Source organism: Benincasa hispida, chromosome 9 (assembly GCF_009727055.1).
Source record: "Benincasa hispida cultivar B227 chromosome 9, ASM972705v1, whole genome shotgun sequence".
NCBI classification, from domain to species: Eukaryota; Viridiplantae; Streptophyta; class Magnoliopsida; order Cucurbitales; family Cucurbitaceae; genus Benincasa; species Benincasa hispida.
The window spans coordinates 64157143-64174031 of record NC_052357.1 but is presented as its reverse complement, the minus strand read 5'-3'; the positions used below and the strand labels follow the sequence as shown (position 1 = coordinate 64174031).

The following is a 16889-nucleotide window of genomic DNA, read 5'->3' as shown; positions in this document are numbered from 1 at the left end:
TTTGCTGTTCATTTTTATTTTTATTTTTTATTTTTTAAATAGGATTTTGTTTGTATAGAACTATTTTGGTTTTAGTTTATTCCATCTTTAAAAACAATGCATTTATTTTTACATTCGCTTAAAAAGTTTTAGCACCTAGACAAGTTAAAAAAAATAAGGCTGCTTTTAATAACCCATTATTTTGTTTGTAGTTTATAAACTCATTTCCTAAGTTTCAATCAATAACTCTTTAGGGAAAATATCATCCATTTACACTTCTAGTTGTATTAATTTAAATCTATGCAGGTATATTATGGACATGTTTGAAAGTGAATCTAAAATAGTTGAAGTCACTCGTGTCATTATCAAAATCATTTTTAAACATGTTTTTAATCATTCAAAATTGATGATATGAAATTTACATTTTAAAATGTAAAATTAATTCTTAGTGATTATATGCATATTTTGAAATGATTTTAAACATGACAAAAATGATTTAATAAATTCCAATTGCTCCCAAATATGAATTAATTTACATCATGTAAGTGTTTATACTTTAATCATCCATTTTGTTTTTGTCAAATCAAAAATCGAAGTAACACATTTAAGAATCAATATTATCGCTCTAAAGTAGAGATACTTCATGTGAGACAAAGAATCTGTATCAAATATGTATCAGATATCGATATTTTTAGATACTTCTCAAATACATATTTAATATGTGATTTGACGTATCTATTTTGTGCTTATTTTTTTAAAAGAAAATATAAGCATATATTTCAATCTAAAACCAGGCAGATTACTTAAAAAGCTCACTATTTGAGTTCAAACTTATAAGGAAAATAAATAAATAAAAGATAAAACTCTAGAATCATCTAATATGTACCTTTACATTTAAGTTCTCACAAAATCTACCAAATATAACTTGTTTGAATATCTTCAAAAATTCAACGAAGTTCTTCATTTATTTTTCATATTTTTTTCTCTAATCAATATAAGTCATTTTTCTATTTCATCGACTATTTGACGTATTTTGTATTGTAGTAGTATATCTATATCCATGTCTCTGCCTCATAGACTCAAAACAAAATATTCTTGAGATTTTGTGACATCCAAATTTTTTAGGTAATTAATATTTTATCTTGAAATATTTAGAAGTTATTTTGAGATTTGAAGTTAAATTGAATTATTGTACAAGGATAGTTCAATTTTAAAATTTACTTCATTAAGGATTTGGAAACTAAATTTTAATTTAAGGAGAGTTTAGATTTAATTATTGAATTGAATTTTAGAGATTTAGAAGTTGATTTTATTTATTTGGAAATAATTGGTTCCACTTTTATTGATCGCCATTTGTTCGGTGTTTTAAAAGGTTGTGTGTCATATTTTGAAAATAGAATTATTCAAATTCAAGGAAAAAAAAGAACTTACCAAAAGAAAAGTTTATAAAATTCCTAAGGAAATGAGTTCATATAATCTTGAAGAACATACATTTAAACAGCTAAAAGTAATGGAAGATAGCTTTAGAAATGGAAAAATGTGATTTTATAAATGTACATTCACTAAAAAAATGATCTAGTAGTAAGATCGAAAAACATTCATGCTTAGGTGTCGATATAAAACTTATTCTACATTAAAACTACATATCATCCTACAATTCTGCACTGCTAAGACAAGCAACGCGTAATTTTGCATTTGGCAAAGAGTCGACATTCTAAAAGGACACAAAAAAGAGTTATAATATGTGTATTTCGAAAGAGGAAATTACTATATTACCACATAGCCACAGATGAGAACTCGAGTATTTTCTTTCTATTTCTTTATAGGCCGACCCAATATGAACGACCGTTACCGTTATGTAGCGGAGATTGGTAAGGAGATGTTACACACCACTCGTACCAAACCTGTGTACAACAACACACCTCACACTAATTAACTATTTGTGTAAGTTACTAGTTCCTTTTTTTTTTTTTTTTGTATTAATTCTTCTTTTATACAATGAATAAAACTTTTTTTTTTTTTAATTTAATTCATGAATTTTAAAAAGTATTGATTTGACAAAGCTGAAAGTGAGGTTTTTTTTTTCTCTCTTTCAAAAGAAACTTTTTAATGTTTAGAGGAAAAGATCAATAAACCAATTTAGAATCTAACTTCCAATATCATCAAAGTGAATTCTAAACTAAACTGTTGTAATTTTCTCTCAAGTCAAGTTTCACTAATACACCCATTAAATTTTGACCAAAAAAAATGTAAAATATCATCATAAACTCATGCTCATAAATTTCAAGAGATAAAGTTTCCACACAAAAATAAATACTATTTAATCTAAGAAAAATATCTTTTTGGTTCTTAAATTTTGGATCTAGTTTCTATTTAATATCTAGATTTAGTTCTTAAGTTTTGAATGTGATTTTAATTTAGTTCCTAGATTTTAAAATGCCCCCTGATATTTGAATTTTAAAAGAAATTTTCAGAGAGAAAAAATGTCAAATTATTTATAAAAAAAAATAGCAAAAGAAACACTAATAGCATTAATAGACTTTCAACAACGATAGACCTCTATCCACTTCTGTCACCAACAGACGCTGATAGATATTAATCAACTTTCATCAAACAAGATTAAAATTTTGTTATTTTGAGCAAATAGTTTCATCTATTAATCTATTTTTGAAAATCCTCCAAATTTTGCTTCTATTTGGCCTCATGTTCCAAAATTTACACTTTTAACCTCGATTTTTAATTAAATACTCACTTTCCGTCGTTGATTTATATTAATAAATTAAAAATTCGTTAAAAAGAATTATAATTAATCAAGTTTCACTATTTTATCATTTTTAAAATTAAATTTAAAATTTCACTGTGTAATTTTTTAATTAATTGATAGAAATTGATTTCAATGGATTGAAACAAAGCATCATCTAATGAAAAATTGAGGTTAAAATATAAAATCTGAAAACCAAATTGAAACAAATCTCAAATTTCAAGAATAAAATTGTGACATTTTGAAACTTAGAAGACTAAATTTGTAACAATTAAAAACTTAGGAACTAAATAGAAACTAGCACCAAAACCTACAGACCAAAAATGTATTAATTAAGCATTGAATAATTTTGTTTGCGTCAAAACATTAAAAGCTCCAATGCCATTTGTTTTTAAATTTTGATCAATTTCATATGTTATATATAATTCATTGAATGCATGAGAGGAAAAAAAATCATATGTTATATATAATTCATTGAATAAACTCACCTTGTTAGGACTACAACAACGCCAAAAATGTACTTCTACCGGAGAACCAGGTCGCACGCACATTGGAGTCCTTAATGGGAAAAATATAGCGAACCTGGATAAACAATAATTCAAGATTTAATAATAAAATCTTAATTTGAGGATAATTAAATGTGTGCACTAAGAATTCTAATAATAACATATTATAAATGGGACCAAAAATAAGTATTCACTATACCAACTGAACATATTTGGTGTTGCTGTTGATGGTTCAATGCCCAAATGTACGTCGTCGTATAATATCGCATCAAAATAGCCAGCAAAACCTTAACAAGTTGAGTGCAAAAATATCAGCCAAAATGGAAATAGATGAAATTGTTGAAAAGCTTCCATGATGAAATTGTTACAAAAGTTCATACATGTTCTTCATTAGCTAATTATCTAAAGTAAAATCGTAGCAGAGTTATTCTAAGATGAAACGCCAATGGGTAGATTCAAGCAAAATTACCGAGGCTTTTGTGCTTTCAAATAAGATAATGGTCTAAAATTGTCCGAACAATTTGGTAGATTTAGCAACGTGTTCTTAGTAGAACCATGAAAGAATTCATTCACTGAATATATTGATTGAGATTTGTTTCTAAATGAAGAATACAAAGGGAATATAGCTGCTGCTACATACCGTGAACTAGGGCTGCACCGGTATCGTTCGGTATCTCGAATACGAGCTTCTTATATCGCTGATTGCTTTGTTCAGGTGTCCGGTTTGGGTGAGTAAAGGTAAAAGCCTGTTCAATAATAGCAGCAACGTGAGCCACAGTGGGCAAAATCAGTTTGGATATCATTCAAAATTGTGAACCACGAGTAAATCAAATCAGCTTTGTATAATAGATTAAAATACTACTTTGATCTCTAGATTGAGGCTAGTTTAATTACAGTCCCTGCATTTTCAAATGTCCAATTGTAGTCCTCATAGTTCTAATGAATATTAAATATTATGGTTGATTTGTTTCAAAAAAAATTTATTATCTTACAAGAAAAATATTGTTATTACTTAACCGAGAAAAATACACCCTCAAACTTTCAATTGAAAAAATCGAACCCCTCAAACTAATAAGAGAGTTAAAATTGGACACTCAAACTTACATGATTATAGAAATTGTAATAATTATATAAGTATGAGGGTTCCATTTTTATCATTTGGAGGTACAATTTCTACAACTATGGTGTAAGTTTTAGGGCCCAATTTTTAAAATAGAAAATTTGAGGGTGTAATAACAACCACCATCATACTTGCATCTGGCCCAAAAAATTAACTTTGAGAGACTAAATTCGAGATTCATTGGAAGTATAGAGACTAAAATTGGACATTAGATAATACAGAGACATTAGAAAGATGACGACCAAAATATTATTTTAACCAATAAAATATTAAGATAAATCACGGACAAATTTTTACCACTTAATCCTAATAATCATACTTGGAATGGAATATTAACTAATTATATCGACAAACACAATTGACTCGTAATGGGGAAAAGCACATAATACTTAGATGCACATAATGCAACAGCATTACACGTGCAAATTCAGAGGTTGTGATACTTTCAATTCATGAAACTGGCAACAAAAACAGTTGTATGGGAGGAGGTACTTACAGGCTGAGGAGGCGAGAGTCTTGCCACATTGTGCAGTTTGACAACATACGCAGTTTCAAAGTGGGACAAATCTTTATGTGCCTTAACCTGCACAACATTACCACCATAAATTAATACTCTCCGCTATATAGAATTAAATTATGGCATCTGGACCTAATACGGTAATACATACATCATTGTATAGCTTGGAGGCTGTAATTGGTTGGATGAAACTCGTGTACCTGACACATTCCACCAATCAACTCTGTAAGTAACAGTTATGGCCTAAAATAGCATCCAAAGATATCTAAAATAAAATTTTAAAACGTGAGGCCCATTAGCCACCCACCTATGAAAGAAACCTGAAAGCTATTATGATACGACACTTGGTGTCTATAATGTGCAGTGTAACATTCTATATCTCTAGTGTTCCATTTGAGTTAAAACATAAGAGGGATTCTACTTGAGGACAATCAGTTGTCCAAGAAGTCGAGCATAGAATACAAAGAACACCATAGAATAACGTGTTGTTCATAAATGGAACCACTATATCCTGAAATTCTTGCTATTCTATGCAAGCACAATCACCGCAAAGATCTCCAATGCAAACATTCGAAATAATGTTTTAAACATCTGGCCAGCCAGTTAATGTTTATGACCGTCAAAATCACAAAAAATAAGAAAAATCGCTTACGAAGAAGGTATTGAAATGCCATCCTGTTTTAAAAATCTTTGGGCACCATCAAGACACTCAGGAGATAGTTCGTTGTCACCAAAAGAGCCCAGCAACTCACTGACCTGAAAATACAGTGGACGTGAGGAAGATATTAACAAGTGTAGCACAGGAGACAAATGATTGATCATAACAGATACTTACGTACCAAAATGTCAGCCTGCTCTGAAGCATCCCAGTAACGCATGTCGCAAGAAATTATGGTAACAATCTTTTCCCAACCTTCCATTTTAACCAAACTCTGAAAAAGAAAAAAAAAAAAAAGGTTATAAAAAATAAAAAAAACATAAAGTCATCTTCCCAATCCAAGAGAGATGATTATGCTAAAGAAAACCGACAACCAAGCACCAAGCACAAAGATAATCATAACCCAGAGCATTGTTAATCAAATGGAAACAAATTGAAGATTGAAAACATAGATTTTTAGAGCATCCTTAAGATCAGTGGTCCTAGAGATATCCACACAATGAGATCCAATTCCATAGCCTAATAGAGATCCTAGATGAAGAGACCTTCATATGGAAATGTATTCAGACTCTAGAGGTAATTCTTCAAATCTAATTAGGACTTGCGAGAATGATAGTTGGGCAGCTTTCAAGAGTCCAATAGGTGTGAAGAAAATTCTCCATCTGTCAGGATTTTGACTTCAGGCCAAGTAGTTGCTGAACATATATTTACGAGATCATGATTAATGTACTAGCTCTCTAAGAGTATTAACTGAAGCTATCTTCGTTGGTTGAAAAACTCTTATTAAAGGAATGCAAATTGGATAGGGAAAGCTGTAATCACTGACGGAAGGTTCACTTGCTCACGCCTACTTAATGTTATTCAAGCAACGATTTCCTTGTTTCAATATATTCATTGATGTTCCTTAATAAAATAATGACATACAAGTAAATAGGCCTCGTGACTCCTTTGTTTCATATAACTGAACAGATCAAAACATGTAAAAATGTAAATGAAAACAAGCAAGCAATCAATTATCTTAAATGTGCCAAGTTGCAATAAATGGTGTATGTCACATTTAATAAACTAAACATTCTTAAATGCAGATAAGAACTGCAAAATTGTGACAAAGTGACATGTTGTTCACCCAGAAAGGTTAAGTCTACCCTTCCACCAGAGGGGGGAGAATTTGCCAACACTTGGTAAGAGCAAGCTTGTACATAAACCACCACATCAAGCACATACGTTTACTATCAATTTTCCCTATTAATGAACAGAACTGGTATAGAATCTCACATGAAGCGTGACAACTGCATTGGGATTTTTCTCCACAGCATAAACTTTCAGTTTGCGACCCGTTTCTTCTCCAGCCTACACAAATTAACCAGGGTTTAAAATAAGAAACAAGAAAGTTAAAGGGAAATCCAGTTCTCCAAGTGAGGAAAGGAACCTGCAATGCAGCCCTAACAAGAGGTCCACGACCTGCGCCTACGACCATCAATACCTTTCCACAAATAAAAATAATAACAAATAATTAAATAAATAAAGATTACACATAACCTTCAAGTCTCAACTCATTCTTAAAAGCAAAACTCAACAAAAACGAATGGTAAGACAAAACCAAATTATTGAACTTTTCTACAATTTTTGTGAAAACAGAAAAGCTGGAGGCTACTCACTGTTGTTATTGAAGATGCCTTCTCATCTGGCACCCTATCTTTTAAAGCTTTAACAATTGCTCGTTGGTACTAACAAAATTTAAGCAAAGAGTTAAAACAAAATACATATAATAATAACAAAAAATTTAATTGTTATCTAACCCTAGTCATTGACCACTTCTCTCTCAAATCACTAGAAGAAATGGAAAAGTGCCAATAATAACCTTAATAAGTCTGCCTATAGTAAACTAGACCTCGAAAACAGATCTAATAAAAAACATCAATTCACCAATCATCATATCAAGGTAACTACAAGCATTCTATGGCTGTGCATATATTTAAACATATTATAAATAATAGGTGTTTGCTTTGTTTGATATTAATTAGAGAATAAAATGTGCATTAAAAGGTCCCATGGAAAGCCCCATGAAAGGAAACAACATGATTATCCAAATTCAATCATCATTACAAGTAAAAAGTAATGATTATAATAACAAAATGAAAATTTAGATAAATAGATTGGACCATGTCATTATAAGATCGCAATTCTCCAAAGGAAAACAAGAATTGAGTAGCATAAACAAGCAACACCGATCTATTATAAATTCTATGAACTACAGACACTCTGATAAATAACAAGCGGGTTACAAGAGAGAGGAAGGAAATTAGTTGGGAGCAATACCTGAATGTATTTGACTGCATCTTTCTCAAAAGTTTCATAAGTTTGAGACTCTAGGTTATCCATAAGAGGCTGAAATAAAATCAGAGAAAGATTTGCAACAAATTAATGACAACATTAACATGAATTGGCACAATAAACAAGATATGTCAGGAGTGTGCAACGAGTAATGATACAGCACATGTTATGATGCCTAGAAAAACTTACTTGGAGAGGGGCCTGTAAGTAGTCCCTGTATCCCAGCTGAAATGTGGGAGAAATGGGTGTCAAAGGAATGAAACTAATTGGAATTTGAAAACAAGCTTAATTACCATTTAATTTTGCTTGAGGATGTACAATTTACAAACATGTGGACAGTCTTTGTATGAGTGTTCGTTTGTGTCTAAGAGAGAAACAGAGGGATTGAAAAAGAGCAAGTAGAAGCTACCTCAATTCGTTCTTGCTCAGGAAGTGGGTCCATTCTCTGGTAAAGAAAAGCAATATAATCTAAATAGCACCTCAACGGATGAGATTGTACACCTAAACGTCGGAAGCAAGCAAGCAAAAAAAAAAACAAAACTATCAGACCATATGGACCATGATTAACAACACACATTCATCTTCGGCTAGGTGAAAGAGAAATGCAAGGCAGCAAAAGCATGTAATGAATGACAAATGGATACCACCTGAAGGATTTTTGTTCAGACCAGTAGACGAATCTGCAGATCCCCTTGAAACATTGTGCAATGGTTTCCCAGATAAAACTACCTGAAGAGGACAGATGAATCAATGTTAGCCAACAAACAATGCAGCCGAGCCAATGTAAAAATACTGCACTAACAAAACACAATTATTCATCGTAACACGATTGTTGCAAACCGATGTAACAGTGCTATATTGATACTAACAAAAAGCAAGGTGAGAGTGAGATGAAGTTTTTGGAAAACTAAATTGAATGAAATCAGATAGTGTAGCGATGGAAGAGGTTGAAGATACCTGAATGGAATGATTGAAAAGTCCCGTAATCAACTTCTGGTGCCGCTTCGACAGGCATGGATATCCCCGTGAATTTGTCAAGAAACACTGAGAAAATAGATCGAATGCCTCCTTCAGAATCCAGGAAATCAAAGGTATAGGTTCAATCTTGAGAACATAATCAATATAGTTACATCAGTACTAAATATGGCCGCTCTGACAGACTCCCCAAACCATCGTCCAAGCGCATTTGGTGAAGGCAACGTACTTCTAATGATCAGAAAATGGCAACTTCAACATCATATGATAAATAGTAACTCAAGTATGAAACAAAACAATCCACCACAAATTTGAGCACCTACAAAACGTCAAGTGCAATTGATAACTGACTGTGGTGCTCGCAAAGTAGACGAAATGAGTTCCACAAATTCCAAGAATCAACCTGCCACAAAAGATTGATATTAGCAATGTTTACATGAACATCATAAACACTCGAGCATGGAAGGGAAAAAATAATTTTCCACCTGAGAAAATCACAAATAGCCATACACTGATACTTTATCAAAGAAATAAATGCGGATATTTTTGCCCTTTAATCAATCACTTGTCAGAAAATGCAGAAATCAATGATTTTTGTGCTCAACACTACTCTGCATCCCCAAGCAGGGAATCTAATCTTGTACGAATTTAAATCCCTTTCCCATCAAGATGGCATCACGAGAAAGATGCAAGCATAATTCAAATATACTTACCAAATGATCAGACTTCACATCTGTAGAATCATCATCAACCTTCACCAGAGGTATCCTGAGCCACAACTTTAGAAAAGTATCAATTAGAACAGTTTCAAAACCTTGGTAAAAACATACAGAAGTAAGAAAAGTATTGATCATTTAATGATAATTAAGAGTATCACCTGCATATTATTAAGGCCCTGCAAAATCTGATGGACACACCTTGCATAATTAGCATATGATGTTCCCTTAGGTGCTGGAAGAAGGCATGCCTGCAGTAAATCAGCTCTTAACTGTTTAGATGGAAGTTTAATTATTTTTAATGCACCTCCTGCATTGAGAAATTATATAGCTGACAGACCAGTAAATGCTTCAAAGATGAGAGAGTTAAGAAAGAAAGGAGATCAAGAGATGATGAAGACACCGCTAGGCATATACTTTGAAAGATAAAACATAAGTACGAGGAGTATGACTGCATATAAATTCATCTTGGAGTAAACTATTGTGTAAGAAAAGCAATTGGACTGTCAAAGTAGAACAATATACACCTGCAGAGAGAGATGAGAAGCCCATGCAATCTCTTGCTTTAGAGTTGTCTCAGAATCAATTCGTAGAATATCATCTTCAGAATCTAAGTCGATCCAAGAACTAATTTTTCCTGGGGCATATAAAATGAATAAATAAAACATTACAGATATGACTACCCTATGCTACAATAAGGTTAATAGACCAGAATGTAATCAGGCAATCGAAGAATAATTATTAAAAGAGAATACCAACAACGTGGCTGCTCCACTGAGCTGGGCTTAAAACCAAGTCCGATCCAGCAAATGGGAGAACGGCAGAACCACCATTTTTTTTCTGCATCAAGCTTGGTCGATAGGATGGATCCATCTGAAGCAATATTTAACCAAATACCAGTTTTATGAAATTATGCAATCAAAATATCCTCACAAGCCACTACTCTACAAGTTTGACAATCCGTAAAATTAACTAGACATTCCAACAATTTGTTAAAAACCACTCATCAAAATGTTGTAACAGCCCAAGTGTGAAAATTACATGGTCTATCTTCACTGCATGGAGTCACGGACCATTAATAAATATTGTTATAGGTGAGCTTACTGACCATTCACACAAAAAGAAAGACAGCTATTAGCTGATGTGTGACTAGCTAATTGGCCACCATACGTTCAACAGGTGAGGAAAATCAAATAAACTACATTGATGAATGGATCATTTTCTAAAAGTTATAACAATGCTATAAAATCTAAATATCTACAGCCTAAGATGTGGCATGCAGATGAAAAATTTTATTGTTCCAGTTTTATGAAATTATTCAATCAAAATATCCTCACGAGCCGTCCCGTAACTACATTACAAGTTTGACAATCCACAAAATTAACTGGTCATCCCAATAGAGTTTGTTAAAAAAGCATTCGTCAAAATGTATTTAACAGCCCAAGTGCGAAAATTATATGATCTATCTTCACTGCACGGACCATTAATAATATTGTTATAGGTGAGCTTACTGACCATTCACACAAGAAAAAGACAGCTATGAGCTGATGTGTGACTAGCTAATTGGCCACCATAACAGATGAGGAGAATCAAACAAACTACATTGATAATTGGATTATTTTCTAATAGATATAACAATACTATAAAATCCAAACATCTACAACCTAAGGTGTGGCATGCAGATGACAAATTTTACAGTTCCGGAGCTATATGACGATTCGAACTCTGTGTCATTCTAGTAAATAGAAGTAAAGGAATATAACAATCAAGGAAATGGCATCAATTATCAAACACAACAATAATTTGCAATCCACTAATGAACTGTGACAAATATATTATCCTTCTTTTATTATTGAAGCAGATTACCACTGTGCGTTCAGCCATACACTTCTACATGGTTTAAGACATGTACTTTGACAGCCTTAAAGTGAAACTACACGATCTACCTTCACTATAACGGCTGTCAAACAACGTTGCTCTAGGTGAGCTTACTGACCATTCACACAAAACATACAGCTGCTTAGCCGATGTGTGACTGGCTAATTAGCCACCGTAATAACAAGAAACAGTGTAAAACAACGACGAAATGGAAATTCAACAATCGTTCTCCATTTTCATTCAATGAAACAAACAAATAACGATCTTCTTGGTCACGAAGAGGAAAAGCACACATTCAAAACGCAAAAGAAATACAACAATCGTCGAACGTCATTTCTCAGCTAGTTAAGGTCAGAACATCATTTCCAGCAGGAAAAACCGAAATGAAACGAGAACAAAGTGGAATAATACAAACCAGAGGAGCGACGACAAAATCAAATCCAGCAGAAGAGAGATTTGAGAGCAGGAGCTGAGGCACGTCGTCATCAAATTCAGTCTCGACGCCACAATAGCGAGACTCGCTCTTGTCACCAGCTCTATCTCCAAGCGGCATTTTCGTAGAACAGCGCCCTGCTTCAACGTGCCGCTCGGCTTCGGACAGTGAGACACTGAGGTCGAAGAAGCCGAAACAGAGAGAAAGGGTTTTGATAGGGTTTTTGATGGAATGTTTGACTGAATCAAGACTTTGAGGAGCGCATAAGTAAGAGCGGGGATATTTGTAATAAAAGAAGCTAGGGTTTTGAGTGACAAGGCCCAATTGATTTGATTGGTTGAGAATATACATGGAACCCCCGAAACGACATGTCGACTGCTGAATGGAAAAAATGTCCTAAGATGTGAAATTAAGAACGTAGCAGGCACACGGAAATACGAAAGTTGAAATAATATAATATAATATAATATAATATTAAATATCACATAAATAATCAAAATTTAGAAAATAAATAAATAGGATAATATTGAAATTCCGATCATGAAATGGATTTTCTCATCAATGTGCATGCATTCACGTAATGTCACTATTTATAAGCAAAATGGCAAGTAAATAGTGAAATTACATGGACGTTAAGGATATATAATTAAAATATACATGGACAATATGAATATTAATGACACAAAGGAGATGAAAGAATGACAAATGGCTTTTAGGATATTAAAAATTAGGCATTTATTTTTGTGGTATATATAATACTCCCTCTTTGATGCCCATTATATATATGAAATATGTCTTGTTAAAACCTTACTGAAAACAAAAACCAATAGGAAAAAAATCTTAGTGAAGGATAAATTGTATATATTTTATATAATTTAAGATTTATAGAATAATACAATATATTTTCTCCCCTCGTGGAAACATCGCATGAGATCTCTGAATCGCTGCATTCCAATTTTGTGCACCAATTTTTTAAAAGTTGCGGTAGGCAATGCCTTTATAAATAAGTCGGCCAAGTTATTCTTCGAATAAATTTATTTATAATGATGCCATCATTTTCTTTGAGATCGTGAGTGTAGAAAAACTTTGGTGAAAATATGCTATTCTTTTCTATATCCTTTAATATATCCAAATTTTATTTGAGTTGGACATGTTGTGTTGTCTTCATATAATATTGTTGCAAGATTTATACTAGAAGACGAGCCACGTATTTCACGAATGCGCGAGTCATTGATCTCAGTCATACACATTCTCGACTAGCCTCGTGAATTGCAAGAATTTCAACATGATTTGATTAAGTGGCTATTATGATTTGTTTTACTGGTCATCGGGATATAACAGTTCCTCCATATGTGACTAAACAACATGTTCGAGATCCAACTTTTTGTGGATCAAATAAATATCCAGAATTCGCATAATCAACTAACTCAAATTTTAATTTGTTTGAATAAAACAAACTCATATCAGTCGTTCCTAAAAAATAACGGAATATATGTTTAATCTCATTCCAGTGTTTTTTTTATTGGAGAAAAACTATATATAGTTAATAAATTTATTGAAAATGCAATATATGGTACTATATTATTAACGAGATATATAAGTGCACTCATTGCACGAATATATGGTACATGGTACTTAAGGACCAAAAAATTCTTTAGTATCATCTTGAGGTTGAAATATATGATTATTTACATCCAGTAAACGAACTTTCATCGGAATGTTTAATGGATGGGCTTTGTCCACATAGAATCTTTTTTAGATTTTTCTCATATAAGTTGACTGATGAACAAATATCCCATAAGCTAAATATTCAATTTTCAAGCCAAGAAAAAAAAATTATTTTTATGAAATATTTCATCTCAAATTATTTCCTACGATATTTTATTGTGTTTGAAAACTCTTCATAAGTTTCAATTATATTTAAGTTATTAACATATACAGTTATAATAGCAAACCCTGACCGTGATTTCTTTATAAAAAACACATTAATATATTGGATTATTTGATATTATTCTTTCAACAAATATACACTCAAATGATTGTATCATATTCGTCTTGATTATTTCAATCCATATAGTAATCTTTGTAATTTTATTGAATACAGTTCGTGGGATATTGATTTACATATTACATGTATCTTGAAATCTTCTGAAATTATCATATAAATGTCATTATCAATAGATCTATATAAGTATGTTGTGACGACGTCCATAAGATGCATGTCAAAATTTTAATTGTTGGGTTTTATGTCCTAAAAACTCGCAATTTGTAAAATAATAAACATTTTCTATAATCAATATATTTATTATTCATTTCATAAATTGTACGAAATTTTAATCCATTAAACTAAGACCCATGACTATTGTATGATTACTTGAACTTTATGTGGAGACATAAGAGTGGATCGGGTTCGAGTAAATAGTCAAATTGATCTATGGTACATGAATGAGGTCGGGTACCTTATTTTGGTAACACCATTAGATGCGGCCTACTCTGTAAGTATTACAAAGAGTTGTAAAGTGCTACATACGACGTGATCCTAATTCGTACATGTTATGACATGAGAAGTGAAGACGTTCTATGCGTTCTATGCAATGAGTTTGCATAAGACCAAGACCAAGAAATAAGTCATTATTACTTTATAGTGTCGTTTACTGTTTAAGACTGCTATTTCACCAAGATGACCTAGGTACTCGATCTTAATCCTGAGTTAACTATGAATTCCCATTTATTCGGGATTGCCCTTAGATTTGCATAGTTGAGGGTTGGCTCAACAGCGCTGGCTCAATAAGACTCCCATTTTAAAGGTAAGACCGGATAGATAGTTGGGGACATAGGGTGCAAGACGGAGTTCACACCTACCCGATTTAGGGATAGGAGAAAGGTTGTTCTCTCAAGTACTGAATCCAGGTATTGAACAATGGGCCTCACCCTCTCACTGAGCTAAGAGAGTTTAGTTTAGTTATTGGATCACAAACCAGTTGTTCATTAGAGGATCATTAGAGACTTGAGAAATAAGACGTAATCTCGGGGGTAAAACAGATATTTGACCCAGTCGTTATTACGAACAACGTGTGAAGGGTCGACTTGCTGGTTAAATCATGTGGACGTAATATATCTACAGTGAGAGGAATGCAACTATGGGCTTTAATGGAGTGACCCATTAGTTAACGAATGGGGATTAATTTTGTCTAATAAGCTTAGCTAATTAATCTCGAATCGTTGGAGCCCATGATCTGTAGGTCCGCGAGGTCCCCCTACTAGCTTGTAACTGACTAGTTCTAGAATAGCGTGATAAGTTAATTTGAAACGTTCAAATTAGAATTAAGGGAATCAGTAATTATATGTTTAATTTTAGAATTAAGCGGAATAGAAAAATTTATATATTTAAATATGATTTAAATAGATAGAGATGGATATGTGTTAAAATTAATTTAATATTTGATATTAAATTAATTAATTTTTTTCATTTTTTAAAAATCAATATAGATCTTATAAAATAAAATTTTGATTTTAGATAAAATTGGAAAAGTAAAAACAAAAAAAAAAAAAAAAAAAAAAGGTTTTTCCATTATCCATCACCTAAGTAGCTCAGACATGAAGCAATATCTTGACCTTGTCTTCTCCAAGCATGAGCTGTAACTCATGCAACTTTCTCTTTGCATGTTGCTCTGCAATATAATGAAGATATTGGAGTGAAAATCGGACATGCAATCAATAGAGATTTTGAGAGAAAATTGGGTTTGAAGAAAGAGTTCTTCAGCTAGTTTTATGCAGTGAGCATTTCTCCTTCTACCATTGATTCAAGCTTGTTTTGAGTTCCACAACTCAATCTAGAGTACCAAGAGAATAGTGGGGAAGATTTTGAGGTGGTCTACAACGAGATTTGGAGAAGACAGCAACTGGTGGAGGAGCTTTGAAGAAGTTCTACAAGAGGTATGTCTTGAAACTCACTTGTTTCTGCAAAAACATGCTTTATATTTTGCCAAAATTAGTGAATTTGAGTGCTTAGATGATTATTGTGCTTTCGCTACTGTTGATACAATCCTACATTCATACACAGTCAGACCAATTAAAAATCTCAGCGTAATTGCATAAAACACTTGAGAGCATGTCTCCTCATAATCAATACTAGTTATTTGTGGGGGAAAAAAAACCTTGTGTAACTAGTCTTGTTTCATATCTAACAGCCTCGTTGTTTTCATTTCCTTTTTCTCACAAATACTCATTTGTGTCCCACAAGTTTGACACCTTCTAGTTTTAAGACTGGTAGTAAAAAAAAATTGGACATTCTGAAAATGAGTTTAATTATGCCTCAATTGTTTATTTCCACCAAAGTCAATATTTTCTATTTCGACATTCTTCAACAGATTTTGGTTCATATCCTCATTTTTCAGATATAATATCAATAGTAACATTAAAAATGTTGTCAATAGCTACATTAGTTCGATTCTATACTTTTCATGTCATAACATAGTTTATTGAAATCACATTATTATCTTTAGGTATTTCACGTTCTTCGAAATTCTACTAGCAGTCATGTCTAGGGTTTCTTCATGAATGTTTACATCCTCAACCAAGTTTTGTTTTTACCATTGTCGATTTTTCTTTTTTGATCATTTTTATCTTTGGAACCTACTGGTCTATCACGCTTTTAGTGTGCCATATAGTCATTAATGACAACTTGTTGTGTTAGGATATCAATTTTTGGTTGAACGTTTGCAACTGGTATATGTGATTTAGTTACTTTCCTCACATCTATAAATGCATCTGATAATTAATTTGCTATATTGTAAAAGAATTATTTTTTTAACTTAAGTACATATTTATTTGTATGGGGATCTAAATGAGACAATCATGATGCATTCCATGTAAATTGATTTTCAAACTTCTTAATTCCTCCCTCAATGTTAGAAATTTATCTTATTAAAATGACAATCAGCAAATCGAGTAGATACATCACCATCAGGGGTTCGAGATATTTAATAATCGATGGGGAATCAAATCCAACA

At 32.3% G+C, this 16889-nt stretch overlaps 1 protein-coding gene across 2 annotated transcripts; it reads right to left on the bottom strand.

Moving 5' to 3' along the window:
- Nucleotides 1-1501: 1501 nt before the first annotated feature.
- LOC120087351 (protein arginine N-methyltransferase 1.5) lies at nucleotides 1502-12151 on the bottom strand. 2 transcript variants are annotated; one of them, XM_039044342.1, is made up of 23 exons: nucleotides 11860-12151; nucleotides 10322-10439; nucleotides 10094-10203; nucleotides 9728-9817; nucleotides 9564-9629; nucleotides 9174-9253; nucleotides 9006-9078; nucleotides 8833-8919; nucleotides 8523-8604; nucleotides 8285-8376; nucleotides 8065-8100; nucleotides 7861-7929; nucleotides 7200-7268; nucleotides 6971-7024; nucleotides 6817-6891; nucleotides 5723-5815; nucleotides 5536-5639; nucleotides 5035-5083; nucleotides 4863-4949; nucleotides 3887-3992; nucleotides 3446-3533; nucleotides 3229-3322; nucleotides 1502-1883 (listed from the first exon to the last, which is right to left on the bottom strand). In XM_039044342.1, exons 1-23 carry the CDS (start codon nucleotides 11995-11997, stop codon nucleotides 1800-1802), a joined length of 1944 nt encoding a protein of 647 aa, XP_038900270.1. In that variant the 5' UTR covers nucleotides 11998-12151; the 3' UTR covers nucleotides 1502-1799. The 2 variants fall into 2 exon arrangements, with proteins under 2 accessions (XP_038900270.1, XP_038900269.1); XM_039044341.1 differs by having other exon boundaries at nucleotides 9006-9081; nucleotides 11860-12150.
- Nucleotides 12152-16889: the final 4738 nt, after the last annotated feature.